This window comes from Suncus etruscus, chromosome 9 (assembly GCF_024139225.1).
Source record: "Suncus etruscus isolate mSunEtr1 chromosome 9, mSunEtr1.pri.cur, whole genome shotgun sequence".
Classification (NCBI taxonomy): Eukaryota; Metazoa; Chordata; class Mammalia; order Eulipotyphla; family Soricidae; genus Suncus; species Suncus etruscus.
In genome coordinates, this window is record NC_064856.1 from 49,209,125 (window position 1) to 49,229,538 (window position 20,414).

Below are 20,414 nucleotides of genomic sequence, written 5' to 3' on the forward strand. Positions count from 1 at the left end.
ATGTTGTTCTATATACCTTATGGTATCAAGGTCTTTAGTCCATTTGGATTTGATCTTTGTGCATGGTATTAGATGCGGGTCTGAGTTTGCTATTTTGCAAGTGGCTAACCAGTTGTGGCAATACTTGCTGAAATGGCTTTCCTTGCTCCATTTTTGATTTCTTGCCCCTTTATCAAAAATTAGTTCATTGTATGTCTGGGGAACATTCTCTGAATGCTCGTCTCTTTCACTGATCTGAGGATCTGTCTTTATTCCAATACAATGTTGTTTTGATAACTATTGCTTTGTAATACAGTTTAAAATTGGGGAAGTAATGCCTCCCATATTCCTTTCCCAAGGATTGCTTTAGCTATTCGTGGGTGTTTATTATTCCAAATGATTTTCAGGAGTGTTTGATCCACTTCTTTGAAGAATGTCATGGCTATCTTTAGAGGGATTGCATTAAATCTGTACAATGATTTGGGGAGTATTGCCATTTTAATTATATTAATCCTGCCAATCCATGAGCAGGATATGTGTCTCCATTTCCTTGTGTCCTCTCTTATTTCTTGAAGCAGGATTTTTGTAAGTTTCTTTGTATAGATCCTTCACCTCTTTAGTTAAGTTGACACCAAGATATTTGAGTTTGTGGGCACTAATGTAAATGGATTGCTTTTGTAATGTTCATTTTTTCTCTATCATTATTGGTGTATAAGGCCACTGACTTTTGCGTGTTAATTTTGTAGCCTGCCATTTTGCTATGTGAATCTATTGTTTTGGTTTCTAAATATAGTATGTAATATGCAAAGAGAGCTTGACTTCTTCCTTACCTATCAGGATGCCCTTAATATCTTTTACTTGCCTAATCGCTAGGGCAAGTACTTTCAGTACTATGTTGAATAGGAGTGGTGAGAGGGCAGCCTTGTCTTGTACCAGATTTTAGGGGAAAGGCTTTTAGTTTATTTCCATTGATAATAATATTTGCCATTGGCTTGTGGTAGATGGCCTTGACTATACTGAGAAAAGTTCCTTTCATTCCCATCTTGGTGAGGTTTTTTTTGTTTTGTTTTGTTTTTTTAATAAAGAATGGGTTTTGGACCTTATCTAATGCTTTCTCTGCATATATTGATATATCATATATCATTCTTTTCGTTGATATGGTGTATTATGTTGATTGATTTATGGATGTCAAACCATCCTTTCATTCCTGGGATGAAACCTACTTGGTTATGGTGAATGACCTTGATGATGCATTGAATTCTATTTGCCATAATTTTGTTGAGGATCTTTGCATCTGTGTTAATCAAGGATATTGGTCTGTAATTTTCTTTTTTGGCAGCATCTCTGTCTGGTTTTGGTATCATGGTGGTTAGTTTCATAAAAACTATTTGGAAGTGCTCCTGTTTCTTCATTTTTATGAAAGAGCCTGAAAAGGATTGGTAGCAGTTCCTTGATAGGTTTGAAAGAATTCATTAGTGAACCCATCAGTGTCTGAGCTTTGTTTTTTGGGAAAATTTTTGATCACCATTTTAATTTCCTCAATTGTGATGGGATTGTTTAGATATGCTATCTCATCCTTATTCAATTGTGCAAGGTTGTAAGAGTCCAAGAATTTGTCCATTTCTGCCAGGTTCTTATGTTTTGTGTCATAAGGTTTCTCAAAGTAGTCTCTGATTACCCTCTGAATCTCTGCAGTATCTTTAGTGATATCCCCCTTTCATTTCTAATCCAGTTTATCAAGTTTCTCTCTCATTTCTTTGTGAGTTTTGCCAGTGGTTTATCAACCTTGTTTATTTTTTTTCAAAGAACCAACTTTTGCTTTCATTGAGCTTTTATTTTTTATTTTATTTTATTTTATTTTTTTGGTTTTTGGGGCCACACCCGGCAGTGCTCAGGGGTTACTCCTGGCTCCACGCTCAGAAATTGCTCCTGGCATATGACCATATGGCATGCTGGGATTCGAACCAATGACCTTTTGCATGAAAGGCAAATGACTTACCTCTCTGCTATCTCTCTGGCCCCTTGTTGATCTTTTAGATTTTTTTTTTTTTTGGATTTCCACTTCATTAATTTCTGCTCTAAGCTTTGTTATTTTCCTCTGCCTATTTTTGGTTTCATTTGTTTATCATTTTCTAATTTTATAAGCTGTGTCATTAAGCTACTCAGTAGGCCCCCTTTTCCTTCCTTATGTGTGCTTGCAAAGCTATAAATTTTCCTCTCAGTACTGCTTTTGCTGTGTCCCTTAAGTTCTGATAATTTGTGTCTTTGTCATTTGTTTCCAAGAATGTTTTTATTTCCTCTTTGATTTCATCTCTGACCCAAAGGTGGTTTAGTAGTAAGCTGTTTAATTTCCAGTTATTAAAAGTTTTTCTTCTGTATCCCTTTCTAGTTCACATCTAATTTCAATGCCTTGTGATCAGCGAAGGTAGTCTGCAAGATTTCTATCCTCTTGATTTTATGGAGATATGTTTTATGGGTCAACATATGATCTATTCTGGAGAATGACCCATGTGCATTGGAGAAGAATGTGTGTCCATGTTTCTGGGGATGAAGTGCCCTATATATATATACTAATCCACTTTATTCCATTTCTCTTTTCAGAGCTAGTATAATTTTGTTAGGTTTCAGTCTGGCTGACCTATCAAGGGGTGTCAGGGCAGTGTTGAGGTCTCCCATGATTATTGTGTTGCTATTGATATATTTTTTTCAGATTTGTCAACAATCGTATTAAATACTTTGCTGGTCCATCATTGGGTGTGTATATGTTTAGGAGTGTAATTTTTTTTCTGTTGTACATATCCCTTGATTAGTACAAAATGTCCATCTTTGTTCCTTACAACTTTTCTGTGTCTAAAGTTTGTGTCATCTGGTATTAGTATGGCCACTCCATATACTAAGGGTATTGTTTGCTTGGATTTTCCTCCAGCCTTTGATTTTTGAGTCTATGTTTGTTCTGACTTTTCAGGTTGGATTCTGTTTTTTGATCCATCTATACATTCTGTGTCTTTTAACTGGTGCCTTTAGTCCATTGACATTGAAATAATTGTCATGAGATTTAATGCCATCTTGTGTAGAAGTTTGGTGGGTCTGTTGGTCAGTCTTAACTTAAAGTAGACCTTTCAGTTTTTCTTTTAAGGCTGCCTTTGAGTCTGTATAGTTTCTGAGCTGTTGTTTATCCGTGAAGCTATATATACTTCTTTCAAACCTGAAAGTGGGTCTTGCTGGTGCAGTATTCTAGGCGAAGCATTCATTTCATTGAATTTTGTCACAATGTTCCACTACTGCCTTTTGGCCTTGAGGGTTTCTTGTAATAGGTCTGCTGTACATCTTAAGGATGATACCTTAAACGTGATTTTACGGGGCTGGAGAGATAGCATGGAGGTAAGGCGTTTGCCTTTCATGCAAGAGGTCATCGGTTCGAATCCCAGCGTCCCATATGGTCCCCCGTGCCTGCCAGGAGCAATTTCTGAGCATGGAGCCAGGAGTAACCCCTGAGCACTGCCGGGAGTGACCCAAAAACCACAAAAAAAAAAAAAAAAAAAAAAAAAAAAAAAAAAAAAAACGTGATTTTACTTTTTGATCTTGCTGCTTTCAGTATTCTATCACATCTGTGGGATTCATCATTGTGACTAGGATGTCTCTTGGGGTGATTTTCCTTGGGTCTCTTTTAGCTGGTACTCTTCAAGCATGCAGGCTTTGGTTGCATGTAGTCTTTATTTAGTTCTGGTAGTTTCTCTGTAATGATGTCCTTGATTGTTGATTCTTCCTGGGGATCTTCTTCCTGGGTCTCTGGGACTCCAATGATTCTTATGTTGTTTCTGTTGAGCTTATTAAAGATTTCTATTTTCATCTGTTCACATTTTTTGAGTAATTTTTCCATTGTGTGATCATTTGCTTTAAGGCTTTTTTTTCCAATCTCTTCTTCTGTATGGAGTTGTTATGCATCAAATCTTCTAGCTCACTGATTCTATCCTCAGCTGCTGTTACCCTGTTGGAGAGACTTTCCATTGAGGTTTTCAATTTGTCTCCTGAGTTTTTTGGACCTGTTATTTCAGTTTAAAGTTTTCTGATTTCTATCTTCATATCCTCTTGATTCTTATTAGTGTTCCATTTAACTTGATCTATGCTTTCTTTGAGTTCTGTGAACATCCTTCATATTACTTCTCTAAACTCCATAACTGAGAGACTAACTAGGTGGTTGGCCGTTTTTAGGTCATCAGAGTTATCATCATTCTCTATGCCCAGTGTTGGCCTGCATTGCTTCCCCATTGTCATGCTTGGATTGTGGATTTTTCTGTTGTGGTAGTATTCATTGGCTAGAAAATGCATGCGGCTATGAAGCACTGCAGCTGAGCTCCTCTGACTCCATCCTTTGTGGGCGGGACAGCTCACCTCTGAAGAAGAAGAGCCCTTAGGGAAGAATGCGGAAGAGGATCAAAGGCCACAGGAGAGCAGAGAGAAGGCCCAAGATTTCTGCCATGCTTCTGACATACAGCAGAAATCAGCTAGCTCCACTGTCTGTGGACAGGACAAATCACCTCTCTGAAGAAGACGAACACTCAGGGAAGAATGCCAAAGAAGATTAAAATTCCAAGCGCAGGAGAGCAGAGAGAAGGCCCAAGATGCCTGCCATGCTTCTGACACACAGCAGAAATCAGCTAGCTCCACTCCATATTTGGATTTTCATGGATATTTTTCTAATTCTAATTACTATTATAAGACAGTAATCAATCACACACTGTCAAAAGCAAGATTCATTTTTTCCAAGGAGCATTTATTATGATTTGGCTGGAACAAATGACATCATCTTTTTCTCTTTTCAGTATATCTCTCATATAATCATTAAGCCATGCCGTCTTTAAATGAGAGGATATTCATAGAGTACATAATCAGTAGCTGATGACTCTTAATCAAGCAATCTTGAGCTGTTTAACTTTAGAGGGCATCTAGAGTGAGAGCTCATATGTTGAGTTCTTCATCATCATAAATGGAAAAGTGTACTTCTTACTATTGGTTCCTTACTGCATCCAGCCTACATGGATAAATACAGTGGCTATTTAGTAAATGCCAATGAAAGAATAAACATTCTAGAATCGGGTATTACTAGGAGTTTCTCTTATCTTGAAAAAGGGGTTAATTAAAGAAAGGGGGAATTTCAATAAATATATCTGAAAATAAAGAAAAGTACATTACTCTAAAAGAAAATGCAAAAGAAATACAGATATAAAAACGATAACTAGGGATCACAACTATACATGCTTTAAACATTTTAAATCTTTTGAATTTGGAGGGTGGTCAGATTTATTAGTAAAAAGTCTGAGAATTGAAGAAGGGGCAAGGCTATAAAGAGTCACTTCACATGATGGTAAGAAAAAAAGAATCCTGGAAACGAGAGAGCAATAACAGCTTTAAATAATGACCATAAAATCAAGTAAAGATTCTTTCATCTCTGTATTTATATAGAGAACATGGATAGCAGTAGTGTTTACAAAAAGGCCAACAAAATGAGAGAGTAAATTGTTTCTTTTTTCCCTCCCTCCTTTTCTCCTTCTTTCCTCCGTCTAGCCTTTCCTTATTTATTGACATCTTCTCTACTGAGACAAATTTTTGTTCTAAACATTGAAAATAAAATCAACTGGTCTCACTTCTCACTTAGAGGAAAATAAGCCCAGAAACAAAGCTATAGATATTTTCAGCTGAAGAAAGTTTGCTGTTTTCTTCCAGGACAAAGTTCACATTTTGCAGCTGAGCAATTAGCACAATCCTATCCTGAGCATACAAGAAATAGATAACTTTTACTTTTTTTTGCCCCTCCCCTTATTTTTTTTTTTTAAGAATTGGGGGTTACCTAGTCTGGACTCCAACCAGACCAGCATGCCTATCTTGCAGCAGCCCATAGGCTGGTTCTTAGAGGAGCATCTCTGCTAGTCAGAATGAGGGGAAAAACACAGCAAGATGACTAAGCGCTGTCCCCGTGAAACTGAAGCATGACCTTATTTGTGCGGGTGTAGATAGGCCAGAAGATATTAGGAAAGAATTGTTCAGGTCTTAGGGGCACCACACCCAGTGGCAGGAGCTTTGCCAAAGAGAGAAGAAGGGATGGTGGCAGGGAAATGACAACGAGGCCAGTGGCACTGAGGCTGGAGGTGGTATCAGATGATTAAAAAAACAAAGAATTGGGGGTAAGAGGTGGTGAACAGACAGTATAGGAGATAAGGCATTTGGCCTTATATGCATCTATGATAGTTTTTATCCTGGTTCAAATCTCAGACACTACATAAGGGCTCCTGAGTACCATGAGGCATCATGGTAACACAGCCTAAACGCAGCCAGGTTTAGTTCCAACCCTTCCCCACAAAGAAAAAATTCAGGTTAAGGTTCAGAGAGGAAGTGTAGACTCTGAATGGAGGAGTACTAGATTTTATCACTAATATCATATGGTTCTCCAAAAAGCACTACTGGGAGTGACACTCCAAGCAAAGAGCCAGAAATAACCACCAAGCACAGCTGGGTATGAACCCAAAGCAACATAAATTGTAGTAATGAAATATAAAATAATAATTAAAGTTTGTCTCATCCCCAAGATCCATATTTGAGAATCTACTTGTACTACTTTCCTCCAGTACCATCTCCCAAAAGTAGCTGCAACAAATACTTCTGCACACCAGTCCTTTTTGTCTCACCCCAAATTGGAAGAATTCTGACTGAATGTTGTTCAGTTTCTTACCCTGCCAGGAAAGCTAAGGAGTAGGAGTTGTTCTTTGAAACAAACGCTGAGCGATGTGTCTGTGTCATCTTGCCTCGGGAAGGTTCTTCATTCTCTGAATCTGAGAGACGTGCAGGACACTGGCAGGAGACAAGGGAGACAATACTTTCCATTTGGAGTTCCCATGGAATCACCTCCCTAAGCTATGTTTTCAAGTCTCCCCATGATACTTCACTTTTCTCTAGCTCCAATTTGTATTGATTCCAATCTAGATGCCACATACAGATCTCAGACTCAATGTATTCTAAATCAAACTCATGATTTCTCTTCTCTAAGCTGTACTACCAATACAACTAGAAAAGTGGGATACATGGCTTTTTTCCCTATCTTCATGGCCATACTAAGATCATAGACAGATTTTGTGTACCCTAATATTTCTAAATGTATCATATACTCTTTATCAACCCTAGTACAGATGGCCAACTACAGCTTAGCGGGGTTAATTTGTCCAGGACTAGAGAGTTAATAAGTAGCTAAAACAAGTATTTAAATCAATATTGCCTCTCTCCAACTGTCTCCATGCTACTCTTAAAATGTCTTTCAGATCTAAGTTTTCCCATCTATATTCACATCCATTGCTTTTCCTTAGATTCTCGTGGTCTTCTGGCTGCATGTTGTAATAATCTATTTAATAATCTCATTTTTTCCAGTCTTTCTTCTTTCCACTCCATCCATATTACCAAATACACAGAGAAAATCCTATTGATGACCAGAGTAAAAATAGAAGCAATTCAGCATGATATAACAAGCTTACTAACTAGATCCATTCTTCTTTCATAGCATTACTGCCATCAGTTCTCACATAACAAACCTCCTTGAGCTCTAGTACAGGCAAACTATTTCTATTCTATTCTATTCTTTCTATTCTACATATATACCATCATAGTCTCTTGAAACACCTATTTTTTGGACATGCACTTCCCTTTGACTAAAATTCCCCTTCCATATTCTCTACCTCTGAGACGTTCACTGGATTTTCAGAGTGGCCTTTAATACCACTTTCTCTACAAGAGTTTTCAAATATCCTTAGCCTAATATCCATTTGTTTCTTTTTTTAATTTTTCAGTTTGTTTCAAATTTGTTTTTTATGTGCCTTTAACATTTTGTGAAGATTTGCCTCAAGACTGAATATGAGTCTTCCTTTTATGACTAGCAACTAACTAATCATACTAAATTGAAACTTCTTTGAGATTGTATCTTCTGTCTCAGACCATGAACTCTGTTAGGGCAAGTGATCAATGTCTAATCATCCCAAGAATATCAATTATGAAGTGACAGTAAGTTAGTTGCTTTATCTTTCTGTGCTTCACTTTTCTCATTTACAATAAAGATTGTTCCATCTGTATCAGAGATTGTTATGTACCATTAGAATTGAACTATACATAAAACAACAGTAAATTCTTTTTTTTTTTAGTTTTTGGGTTACACCCAGCAGCGCTCAGGAATTACTCCTGGCACTACGCTCAGAAATCACCCCCCCTGCAGGCTTGGGGACCATATGGGATGCCAGGATTCGAACCACCATCCATCTGCATGCAAGGTTCCATGCTATCTTTCTGGACCCCAAAACAATTGAAAATTCTTAGTTAAAGATATTTTATCAATTTAAATACCAGTAATATTTCAAGAAAAAGAGACGATTTTATTAAATAATAAAGATTATTTAAGAATTGACATTATGTTAAATTAATGGAAGCTCCTCCAGTCTCTATTGTTCTACTATTGCAAAACTGAGAAACAAAATGGGAAAATATTTAGTTTTCACTTTTACTTCAGGCTAAAAATAAGCTTATACCACTATGGATTACTAAAATGATATAACACATACATCAAAAAATTCCTGAGGTGTTATGTAAATTAATATGCCTTAAAAATTAAAAGCATGGGTAAATATGTACCTAAAATAATATTGTCAACAATAAAAAAAAAATTTTAAAGCATGGGTAGGCCAGAGAGATAGCATGGAGGTACATTTGCCTTGCATGCAGAAGGATGGTGGTTTGAATCCTGGGTGTCCCATATGGTCCCCTGAGCCTGCCAGGAACTATTTCTGAGCGTAGAGTCAAGAGTAACCCCTGAGCACTGCCAGGTGTGATCCCAAAACAGAACAAAACAAAAATTAAAAGCATGGGGTCCAGAGGAATAGCACAGCAGATAGAAATTTACCTTGTACACAGTAGACCCAGGTTCAATTCTCAGGGTCCCCAGAGCCTGCCAGAAGTGATTTCTGAAGCATATTGCCAGAAGTAGCCCCTGAGCACCAGCCAGGTATGGCCGCAAAACAAAAAAATTAAAAATATGTTGAGGTCAGAGTAGATAATGTGTAAGCTTTGCATATAGCCAATCCAGATTTAATCCTGAGTGCAGAGCCAAGTGTACTTGCTATGAGCACTGCAGGCTGTAGCTCAAAAACAAGCAAAAAAAAAAATACATGATAATATATATACAATATATATTATCATATACAAGATATAGTGTATAAATTGTATGTGTTTCAAAAAGAAATCTAGAGGCTGGAGCAATATCACAGCAGAGTTGCACACAGCAGATCCAGGTTCAATCCGAGCATCCATATAGTCCCTGAACCCTGCCAGGAATGATTCCTGAGCCAAGAGTAAGTTCTGACCACCGCTGAGTGTGACACCCCCCCCCCAAAAAAAAAGCCCTTAAAAATTACAGAGGGGTTGGAGAGATGGCAGAGGAGTTAAGGCTCTTGCCTTGCATGTGGTCAATCCTGAAGGAAGCTCCAGCACCATGTATGATACCCTGAGCACCTCCAAGAGTGATCCCTGGGGCAAAGGAGGAGGAGTGAGTCATGGTATTGTTGGGTATAACCCAAAAGCAAAGAAGCAGATAAGTCAGAAAAGGAGAAGATAAATGGAAGCAGAGAAAAAAAGGAGGAATCTTTGTAGTTCTATGACAATGACAGCTTTTGAAACAGAATACCCTTTCAATAGGTAAGCTGGGTCCCCCTTCAATAAGCAGGCAATACAAGAACAAAGATGTTAACAAGGAAATGCAGAGTATTGTATTTGGGGGCCAGCAAACAGCTCTGCTCCTTAGAGTTCAGGAATGGAACAAGAATAAAATTAATATGATAATCAAAGATAAGTTGGAATAAAATTAAGAACCTGAATATTGAAGTAAAGAATTTTCATATCGGGCTGGAGTGATAGAACAGCAGTAGAGCATTTGCCTTGCATGTGGCCAACCCCAAACGAACCCTGGTTTGATTTCCAGCATCCCATATGGTCCCCTGAGCCTGTCAGGAGTGATTTCTGAGCATGAGCCAGGAGTAACACATAAGCACCATCGGGTGTGACCCAAAAACCAACCCCCCACCAAAAAAAAAAAAAAAAAAAAAAGAATTTTCATCTAATTCCACATAAAATAGGGAGTCATGGAGGTTTTGAGACAAGAAAACAACTAGCCCAGCTCTAATCACAGTATTCACTACTGGCTTTCCAAAAGACCACCTCTGATCATCAATCAGGTGCAGATATTTCAATAGTCTTAACTAAACTAAATTATTTGTTCAATGCCAAAAATATGTTTATGGACCTGAGAGAAAGTACAGACGTAGGGTCTTGACTTGCATGCAACTGACCCAACTTTGATCCTCAGCATTCTATATGGTGCCCTGAACTCACCAGAAGTAATTCCTGAGCACAGAGCAAGAAGTAATTCCTAGGCACTGCTGAGTATAATCCAAAAATCTAAATAAGCAAAAGAACTTCATTTATTGATAGAAAAAATGGAATCATTTAAAAATATCAAAGTAGGGGCCGGGTAGGTGGCGCTGGAGGTAAGGTGTCTGCCTTGCAAGCGCTAGCCAAGGAAGGACCACGGTTCGATCCCCCGGCGTCCCATATGGTCCCCCCAAGCCAGGGGCGATTTCTGAGCACATAGCCAGGAGTAACCCCTGAGCGTCAAACGGGTGTGGCCCAAAAACCAAAAAAAAAAAAAAAAAAAAAAATCAAAGTAGAGAAATTCAAAGCATTAAAATCTGAAACTTGAAGTGCTCGTATCTTCTTCAGCACATCTTACACAGATTTTTTTTATAAAAAAGATCATTACAAAATAAAAAGTATAATTTAAAAAAAAATAAAAATAAAAAATAAAAAGGGCCATTACTAATAAAAATGCATTTGAGGAGCCGGCAAGGTGGCGCAAGAGGTAAGGTGTCTGCCTTGCAAGCGCTAGCCAAGGAAGGACCGCAGTTCTATCCCCCTGGTGGACCATATGGTCCCCCCAAGCCAGGGGCAATTTCTGAGCACTTAGCCAGGAGTAACTCCTGAGCATCAAATGGGTGTGGCCCGAAAAAAACAAACAAACAAAAAATGCATTTGAGAATTTGTACTTTCTAGTTCCTTTTAAGATTAAAATAAGGGCCCGGAGAGATAGCACAGCGGCATTTGCCTTGCAAGCAGCCAATCCAGGACCAAAGGTGGTTGGTTCGAATCCCGGTGTCCCATATGGTCCCCCATGCCTGCCAGGAGCTATTTCTGAGCAGACAGCCAGGAGTAACCCCTGAGCAACGCTGGGTGTGCCCCCCCCCAAAAAAACAAACAAACAAACAAAAAAACCAAAAGCACAAACATGTAAAATAACCTAGCCAACGTTGAACAATCAGTTTCACCTCAGGGACCTATTTTAAAATAGACTTCTTTGTATGCAAAGATTGTTTTTCTACTCTGCTTTTACTTGTCTTACATATGGTAACATTTTATTAATTTTTGAAATTAAAAGATAACCTGAAATCTTAAATGTCTAAAAAGACATTAAGCAATACAACAAGCAATAGAAGATGCTCAATCCAATATGACTCATTAAAGGAAAAAAACTCAATTATAACTATTTATTCATTTAATATAATTGGTGTATCCTCCAAAAATTCCATCTTAGATAAGCTAAATATCTAATTTAAAGTCTAACCTTTTGCAGCAATTTTCCTCATAAATAATAAAAAAAGAATTCAAGCAAGATTTGGTCCAACTGGAAGTTCAAAGATAGCACCCAATAAAGGTTAAGTTTAAGCTAAATATCTAGAGCTGGAGCAATAGTATAGTAGAAAGGTGTTTGTATTGCATGTAGCTAACCTGGTTTGAATCCAAACCACCAAGGAGTGATCTCTGAGCACAGAGCCAGAAGTAAGCCTTGAACACTTCCAGGTGTGACCAAAAAAGGTAAAATAAATAAATAAATAAATAAATAAATAAATAAATAAACAAACACCAAAAAACAAAAAACCCACCCCACCAAACAACTTAAATTAAAATAAAACTAAGGATATTTAATTTAATTTTGAGAATTTATATTTAAGCACTCTGATGTACTATATAAAAGTAAGATCTTATATATTTAGGTTTAAGAAAACCTTGAATTTTTTAGATTAAAATTAAGAAGAGATTAAGAAATGTTAAAATTTAAGAAATAGCTACATTGCAACATATACTAAACTTAAATGTCAAATAACCACATAAGTTAATATACACATATAAAATTCACTACAAGGAATATCAAGTTTTCTCCCATTCTGTTTTTTTAAGTACTGTTTCTTAATCTTTCTCCCTGTCCCACTCCTAAATTTCTTTCTCCAGCTCTCATCTGGAGGCTAAGTTAATTCTTCACTACGTTTTTGTTTTGAGCCCAGAGATGCTCAGGGGTTACTCCTGGCTCTGTTCTCAGGAAATACTCCTGGTGGTACTCAGGGGAACATATGGGATGCCAGGGAAGGATCAAACCTCGGTTAGCTACAAGCAAGCCAAACACCCTACCTCCTATACTATTGCTCCAGTCCCAATTCTTCACTACTCTTAAGATGCCTGGTCACTGACTGTCACTGGGCTCACAGCTCACCAGTGCTTTTCAGAGCCACATCACGTCACAATCACTGATTCTGAGGCAGAAGTAGATGTATCAAAAGACAGATCTAGTTCAAGAGACAGCTTGAAGGGCTGAGGTAGTTTTGTATGTGGCAAGTCTATATTCCATTCCCAGCATTTCTTGTTTCCCCAAGCATGGCTGGGAAACTAGCCTCTGAGCACCAAAATGCATGGTCACACCAAAACATCTGGCCCCAAAACAAACAAAAGGGAGATCTACTTACACGTTCCAAATTCGTTTTCAGTAGTAGAGGCTCATCTCTTTTCTTCTGTATCTCCATTTTCCTTTTTCCTGTTTCTGTATCCTCGGGTAACAGCTTGTGAATTTGATCATCAGAGATTTTCTCCTCTTGTAACTTTTCTTCTCTCAGCTAAAAATACAAATCACACCAAATACAGAAGAGTTTTAGGGAACCAACGATATAAAAACATCTTTTACTCAGTCATCATTAGAACAAGTCACATGGCAATTTTGAGACTGTTTTTCTTAGATATATAGTTCTCTCCATTTTTTTTTTCTTTTAGCATACCCAACTTAGGGGTTTCTCCTGGCTCTGCACTCACAAATTCTTCTACTCTGCACTCCTGCTGGGCTCAAGAGACTATATGGGATGCCGGGACCAACCTGGGTCAACTGTGTGCAAGGCAAACATCCTGCCAATTATACTATCCCTCTGGCCCTAGTTCTCTCTATTTTTAAGTAATGATGCTTTTACTTGATTCTTTGCAAACATATACATATAATAAATTTTAAAGATTTGTTCATATAGTCAAAATAAGCTAAAACAAAAAACTTTCTTTATTCCTATAAAGAGAATTTGGACTAAGAAAAATTTTGTATGGCTAAGTAAGAAGCCAAGTGGGAATAGAAAAATGACATTTAAGGGCTGGAGTGATTGCACAGTGGTAGGGCATTTGCCTTTCACGCAGCCAATCCAGGACGAGCACAGGTTTGATTCCCAGCATCCCATATGGTTCCATGAGCCTGTCAAGGGCGATTTCTGAGTGCAGAGCCAGGAATAACCCCTAAGCACCACCAGGTGTGGCCCCCCACCAAAGAAAAAGAAAAATAATATTTCAGTTACAGCATCCTACAATTTATATTATCACCCTATGGTCCAGAATATAGATAGTCCAGAGTATGAATAATCTACAAAGAGATTTAAAATAAAAAAATACACCCTTTATCTGATGAAGTAACATAGCAATAAGAAAATTAGACTGTGGAATAAAAGTCTTTGTTGTCAAATTCTCTTATTTACCAGCTATATAAAACAAGAAATGAACTATCACAGGCTCACCAACAAAACAGGGATATTTTTACCTTGCAGATATTACTGTAAAGAGTAAATAAAATTGTAATGATCAGAAGTATCTATAATGTCTTGCGTATTATGTCTTGCATATTATGTCTTGTATAATGTCTTGTGTATTAATAGTATATTGAGTTTCTGATCTCATTCTTTTTCACTGCCCAGGTTATTTTTATAAGGGGCCTTATTCTATTGTATGAGTGTGGATATGGAAGAATCCCAATGATGCTCAGCCTGGAGTGTGGGCATGAGGGTCTGGTGTTCACTTGGGAAACATGAGGTCTGTACAGTACCAAGGACTGAACTCAGGACCTTGTACTTGTCAACCCAGGTCTGGCCCCTACCCAGGATTCCAATAAATTTTCTTTATTTATGATGGTATCACAAACAGTTTTGCTCAAGAACTATTCCCAGCTCTGTAGTGGGGGCAGGGGCAGGAGGATTCTCCCAGTAGGGGACCATGTAGTATATGGTACGGGAGACAAATCTGGGTTTCCCACAGCAAATCACGAGTTCAGCCCTTTCAGTTAACTCTCTGGTCCTGTAATTTAATGTAAATTGAATTAAGCATGTAGATAATAGCAATTACAGGCTCATAATATTCTTTATCAAACTTGCAAAGAAAAGCTAAAGAACAAATAAAAAATTATCATTGCTTGGAGCCGGAAAGATAGCATGGAGATAGGGCATTTGCCTTTCATGTAGAAGGTTGGTGGTTTGAATCCCGGCATCCCATATGGTCCCCTGAGCCTGCCAGGAGCAATTTCTGAGCATGGAGCCAGGAGTAACCCCTGAGCACTGCCGGGTATGACCCAAAAACAAAAACAAAAACAAAAACAAATCACTGCTTACTGCAGATTAAAAACTAAAAATCAATTAATATAAAAATAAAGCTCTAGGGGCCGGAGAGATAGCATGGAAGTAAGGCCTTTGCCTTTCATGCAGGAGGTCATCGGTTCAAATCCCAGCGTCCCATATGGTCCTCCCGTGCCTGCCAGGAGCAATTTCTGAGCCTGGAGCCAGGGAATAACCCCTGAGCACTGCCGGGTGTGACCCAAAAACCAGAAAGAAAAAAAAGTAAATAAAGCTCTAGTTTCTTTCTAATTTCTATATTCCTAGTTCCTGTATCCCTGATCTAGTCTATAACACAATGATATTAGTTTAAGAGATTAGAAGCACAGAGAAGGAACATCATATACAAACTATGGCAAGAGGATGTTCAAAGGAAACGAAATACCCTATTCCCAACTGTGCAGAGTTAAGCCAAGAACACAGGAGGAAGAAAAGCAAATATATGCAAAGCCAGGGCAAAAGCAAATTAAAGTCAATACACACATAGAAGCCCAATGGCTTTTGTAACCTTGGATGAGAAATTACTGTTCAACAATCACAAGGGAAACAGCCTAACCACAGGGCACAAAGAGGGACCTTTTACTTTTAGAAGACAGAGAGGTACAAAAGAGAACTGACTTTTAGCATCACAGTAAATAGCTATTATTTAGTGAACTCCATGTGTCAAGTGCTAAGCTAAGCACTAACACACATCACCTATTTTAGTGGTACTTTGTTTAGTACTTAGTAGAATTTATGTAAGGTGTTCTGTGTTTTCAAGTGTTCTACAAGGTTTCCCTTTATCTCCTAATAATGTTAATTGTTGCTCTCAATTTTTGACAATGCAGCACTGGAAAAACACCCTGAGCAATGTTGAGTCTGCTAACAAAGCAAAAGGATTTATAACATTTAAAAACCCAAATGTCCATATAAGTCTCCACATGAATCATGTTTTCTTATATAAGGCTCTGCACAAACTAATTTTTGATATTGGTTTTCTTTTTTGTTGTTGTTGTTGTTGTTGTTTTTTGTTATTTAGAAGGACCTGAGAACTTGGCTTTTTGAAGTCAATTTTTATATTTATGGAAAATACATCAGGGAGTGTTGGAAAATAGCCTGTAAACTTGAAAAAGAAATACCAAAAGCTATTACTTACTAAAGTCTTCTAGGTTCCAAGCAAATCTATTTAGAGCTTATCATTTATTTTTTATCCTTTATGGGCTATTTGCACCCATAATTACCATTTTATAGACACAAAAAATTTAAACTCAATAGTTCTTTTCCAAAGTCACAGAAATTAATGTTAAAGAACTTGGATTTTAATGCAGACCACTGACTTCATATTCCAGGTTTTTTCAGCTCACTGGCATTTCAGATAAATCGCTTTTTGTTTGAGTGAGAAAAGAAAGAAGAGTTAAGAATAAGAGCATCACAAAATGAAGTTCACCACAAAGAGTAATGGTGCAGTTAGAGAAATAACTACTAATAACTGTCATGACAATCTTAATGAATGAGAGAAGTAGAATGCCTGTCTCAAATACAGGCATAGGTTGGGAAGGATGGACGGGGTAGGGGAGCATTGGTGGTGGGAATGTTGCACCGGTAAAGGGGTGTGTTCTGTTTATGACTGAAACCCAACTACAATCATGCCTGTAATCATGGTGTTTAAATAAAGATTTTATATTAAAAAAAAAAGAATAAGAGCTTTACTAACAGCAGGATTTATGGTTGGAAAGAAAGAATGGTGTGACGGCTCAATAATTGGTGACAGAAGACAAAATGAGAACCAGAAACCTATCTCAAGATTGTCTGGAATGAGAAAAAGGAAAGCACACATCTCTTAACTTCTACATCCAGTCGACTAAGTTTGCTCCCTCACTATAGTACTGAATTTTAATAAGTTAAGTTCACTAGTATGCATTGCACCAGGGGAAGAGAGAAGGAGCCTTACAAGCTAAAAGCAAAGATGGGGTGTGACTCATTGCCTAGAAGAAATGAGTGAAGTGGTCAGAGACAAAGGGTAGGTAGGAATAAATAAGAACTCAGAAGGTACTAAATAAAGCTGCCCATACTTAGGAGCAGTGGAGTTGAGTTTTAATGCTTTCATTTTCAGGTGCTAATTATTAAAGAAAAGCTTTAGACTTCTGCACGTAAATCTCATTCTCCGAATACTACCAACCCTACCAATCTTACCATGATTTTGTTCGTTTGTTTTGGGACCACACCCAGCGGCACTCAGACTCCAAGCTCTGTGTTCAGAAATCACTCAGGAAGGCGTGGGGAACCATATGGGTTTCCAGGAATAGTACCTGGGCCATGGCAAATGCCCTACCCGCTGTGCTATCACTCCGGCCCCAAATCTTACCATGAATTTTCCCTTCTTACAATAGCTTTACTTTGCCCCACATTTGGGGTTGGTGGTGGCAGGGAGTATGTTGTTGTCATCATTTTGTTTTTTCAGGGGCTGAATTCAGGGCCTCGCACATGTAAAGCACATATTCTACCACTGATCTACACACCAGCCCCTACCCTATTTTTAAAAATAAATTTTTAAACTTTTACATATAAAAAATTATACAAATCATAAATGTAAAACATGATGTATGAAATACACATATCCATGTAGCCAACATTCAGGTGAAGATACAGTACACAGGACTAGAATCCTTCGTAATAACCCTCACCCAAAAGGAACTGCACCCAGTTTCTTAGAGCAAAAATCCTTTATTTATAAATTTCATGTAAATGAAATCTCCCATGTGTACTGAATCTGTCTTTCTTCAGACAACTTTCTACCTGTGAGAACTGCCTAGTTAAGTGTAAAGTGTAGTTTGTCCTTCTTAGTGTCTGTGATCTTCCACTGTTTAATACAAAACAGTTTAAGCATTCATTGTTCTGAGTATTTGAGTAGCTAATAATTTTTAGTTAGATTACAAAAACTGCCATGAATATTCTTGACTATGAATCTTGAGACATATTACTTATTTGGCATATACTAGAAGAGACTGTTAATCAAAAGTATAGTAATGCTGCCAGTTTTCCAAATCTGTTGTACAAATTATATTCATCCACAAATGCTCCCAGACTTCTTACATTATTTGCCTATTTTAGCTATTCTAGTGAGTGCATGTAGGCACTGAACTGACTTCAATTTGCAATGCATGTATTGCTATTTAATCATCTAATGTCTAAAGATCGGCCATCAGAACAGCTTTATGATCAACTATTCTTATTTATAAAATATCACTGTCCTTTTTCTTTTAGATATTTGGATTTTTCACTTAGTAATTTGTAAACTTTGAATTTGTTTTACTATGTGTCAATTTTCAGGGCAAAGACACATTCAAGTACATGTATTAAGTGTATATACAGTACACTTACAATATATAAACACAAAGGCAACAATGCATGCTTTATATGTATGCAACACATTATGCATATTACATATGTATATAATATACATATAAATACATATAACTATACATTTATCCTCTTTCCCACAGTAACTTAAGATTTTCATTCTCAGTATAGTTTAACATTAAACAAAAAGGATTTAAACTACATAGATTGGTGGGGGAAAGAGGAGGAGGAGGTAGTGTTGAAAGATGGTACAGTGTTATGTATGAAACACTACCAATAACAGTTACGTAAATAACTGTGAAAAATTTATATTTAAAAAAAGCACCTCTGGTGGGAGGCAAGTGGGGTTGTGAAGGGGCATTGGTGGAGGAACGTGAACCCCAGTGAAAGGATCAGTGTTGAAACCTTGTACTCCTAAAACCCAGTCATGAATAATTTTGTAATTTCATAGTGACTGTATAAAAAATCCTTAAAAATAAATTATATACACAGGGGGTAAATAAAATTATAAATGTGGATTTGGGGGCAGGGCTCCTAAGGATGTGATATTGCTCAAGCCCTTAGGTGCTGGGGATCATCCAGGCTGCCCTAGTGGACCTTGGGGCCTCAAGAGCTGTACCTAGCGATGCTTAGATGACCATGTCATGCTGGGAATCAAACCCAGATCAGACACAGGTTAGGCATGTTCCCTAATTGCTATACTACCTTCCAGCTCCTATACGCAAATATTTTCCAATAAATAAAATACTTTTTGAGAATTAAGATAATTTGAAAAACTAATCAATGAACCATGTAACATAAAAAAAAGATATTGCATTAATGCATAAAATAGGGCTTGGGAAGAGAGTACAATGGATACAGTGCCTGCCTTGAATATTACAAACCCTAGTCCAATCCTTGGCACCCCATATGATTCCAAGTTCTGCTACCCTGGGCAAAGACCTAGGAATCAGCCCTGAGCATAAGCAGAAGTAACCCTAAAGGTCCTGGGCATGGCTCAAAAAAACATATATGTATATGTACATATACAGATAATATACAGATTTATATATAAAGTTAAAATTCATTAACCCCAAAACAACAGAAACTGGGTAGCAGTCTTCCACAGGAAGCATACCACAGGAGAAATGGGTAGAAGGGTGTGAGGAGCACTGGGACACAAGTGGAGAGTGTGGGGATGGAATTTTTGTTGTTGTTGTTTTGTTTTTTGGGCCACACCTGGTGACATTCAGGGGTTACTCCTGGCTATGCACTCCTGGCTTGGGGGACCATGTGGGACACCAGAGATAGAACCCAGGTCTGTCCTGGGTCAGCCACGTGCAAGGCAAATGCCCTACCGCTGTGCTATTGCTCCAGCCCTGGGAATGGAATATTTTATATATGAAACCCAATCATTAACATATTGTAAAGCATAGTGCTAAAATTTTTCAAGTTAGAATTTATCAAAATTTGCATGTTCAGGGACTGGAACAATGGTACAGTGGGTAGAATTGTTGCCTTGTATGTGGGTAGCCCATGTACAGCTCCAAACCAAAAATAAATAAAAATTGGTTTTTATTTTCTGAGTGCTGCCACACATGACTGTGCTCAGGGAACACTCTTACCAGTGTTCAGGGGGCCATACATGATGCCTAGAATTAAATCTGAGTCAGATTCTTGGAAGGCAAGTACTTTAGCTACTGTGCTATCTCTTTGGACCAATGAAAATTATAATTTAAGAAAATCATAACATCATACAATTCACTGAATATAATACTATTTCAATCATTTTGTGGATTCTTCTATTACTACTGCCCTAAGCTCAAGTGTTTCAATGAAATATTCAATCCAAAATTAATATGACATTAATCATCATGTGAGCTTTCTTCCTCCAGTTAAAAAATATCTAAATGAGAACTTTATATTGTGTAGGGAGTTGGCACCCTTAACCACGGTGCTATTCAGAGATCAACTGTAATATCTTTTTGAAGGCACTATATTCCAGGTTTTACTACACTTAACTTATCGATCTTTTACTTTAACAGACTTTTATATCTTATTTAAAAGATTTTATATTAATAGAGTTAATTATGATTAATTATGCACACAGAAACCTGCAGTCCACTTATGACTTATTATTATTCAGGTAATGTTTTTTATTAAAATCTATGTGTTTTAGATGTATAATTTTACCCCTCTTCCAAATATGTTACCACTTCACATCTACCACCAAAGTATCACTATCTTTCCACTTTTTCCACTGGAATCCTCCCCATCAGAGAGGTCAGTTCTGGGCCATAG

The 20,414-nt window shown here is 37.5% G+C and overlaps 1 protein-coding gene across 1 annotated transcript in view; it reads right to left on the reverse strand.

The window, feature by feature from the left end:
* Nucleotides 1-20,414, reverse strand: part of RNF169 (ring finger protein 169) — an 83,257-nt gene that overhangs the window by 11,175 nt on the left and 51,668 nt on the right. The window contains exons 3-4 of the mRNA XM_049780276.1: nt 12,855-13,001; nt 6,707-6,825 (exon numbers count right to left, since the gene is read on the reverse strand). Of these exons, the coding sequence (XP_049636233.1) occupies nt 6,707-6,825; nt 12,855-13,001 (266 nt within the window). The remainder of the gene's footprint in view (nt 1-6,706; nt 6,826-12,854; nt 13,002-20,414) is intronic.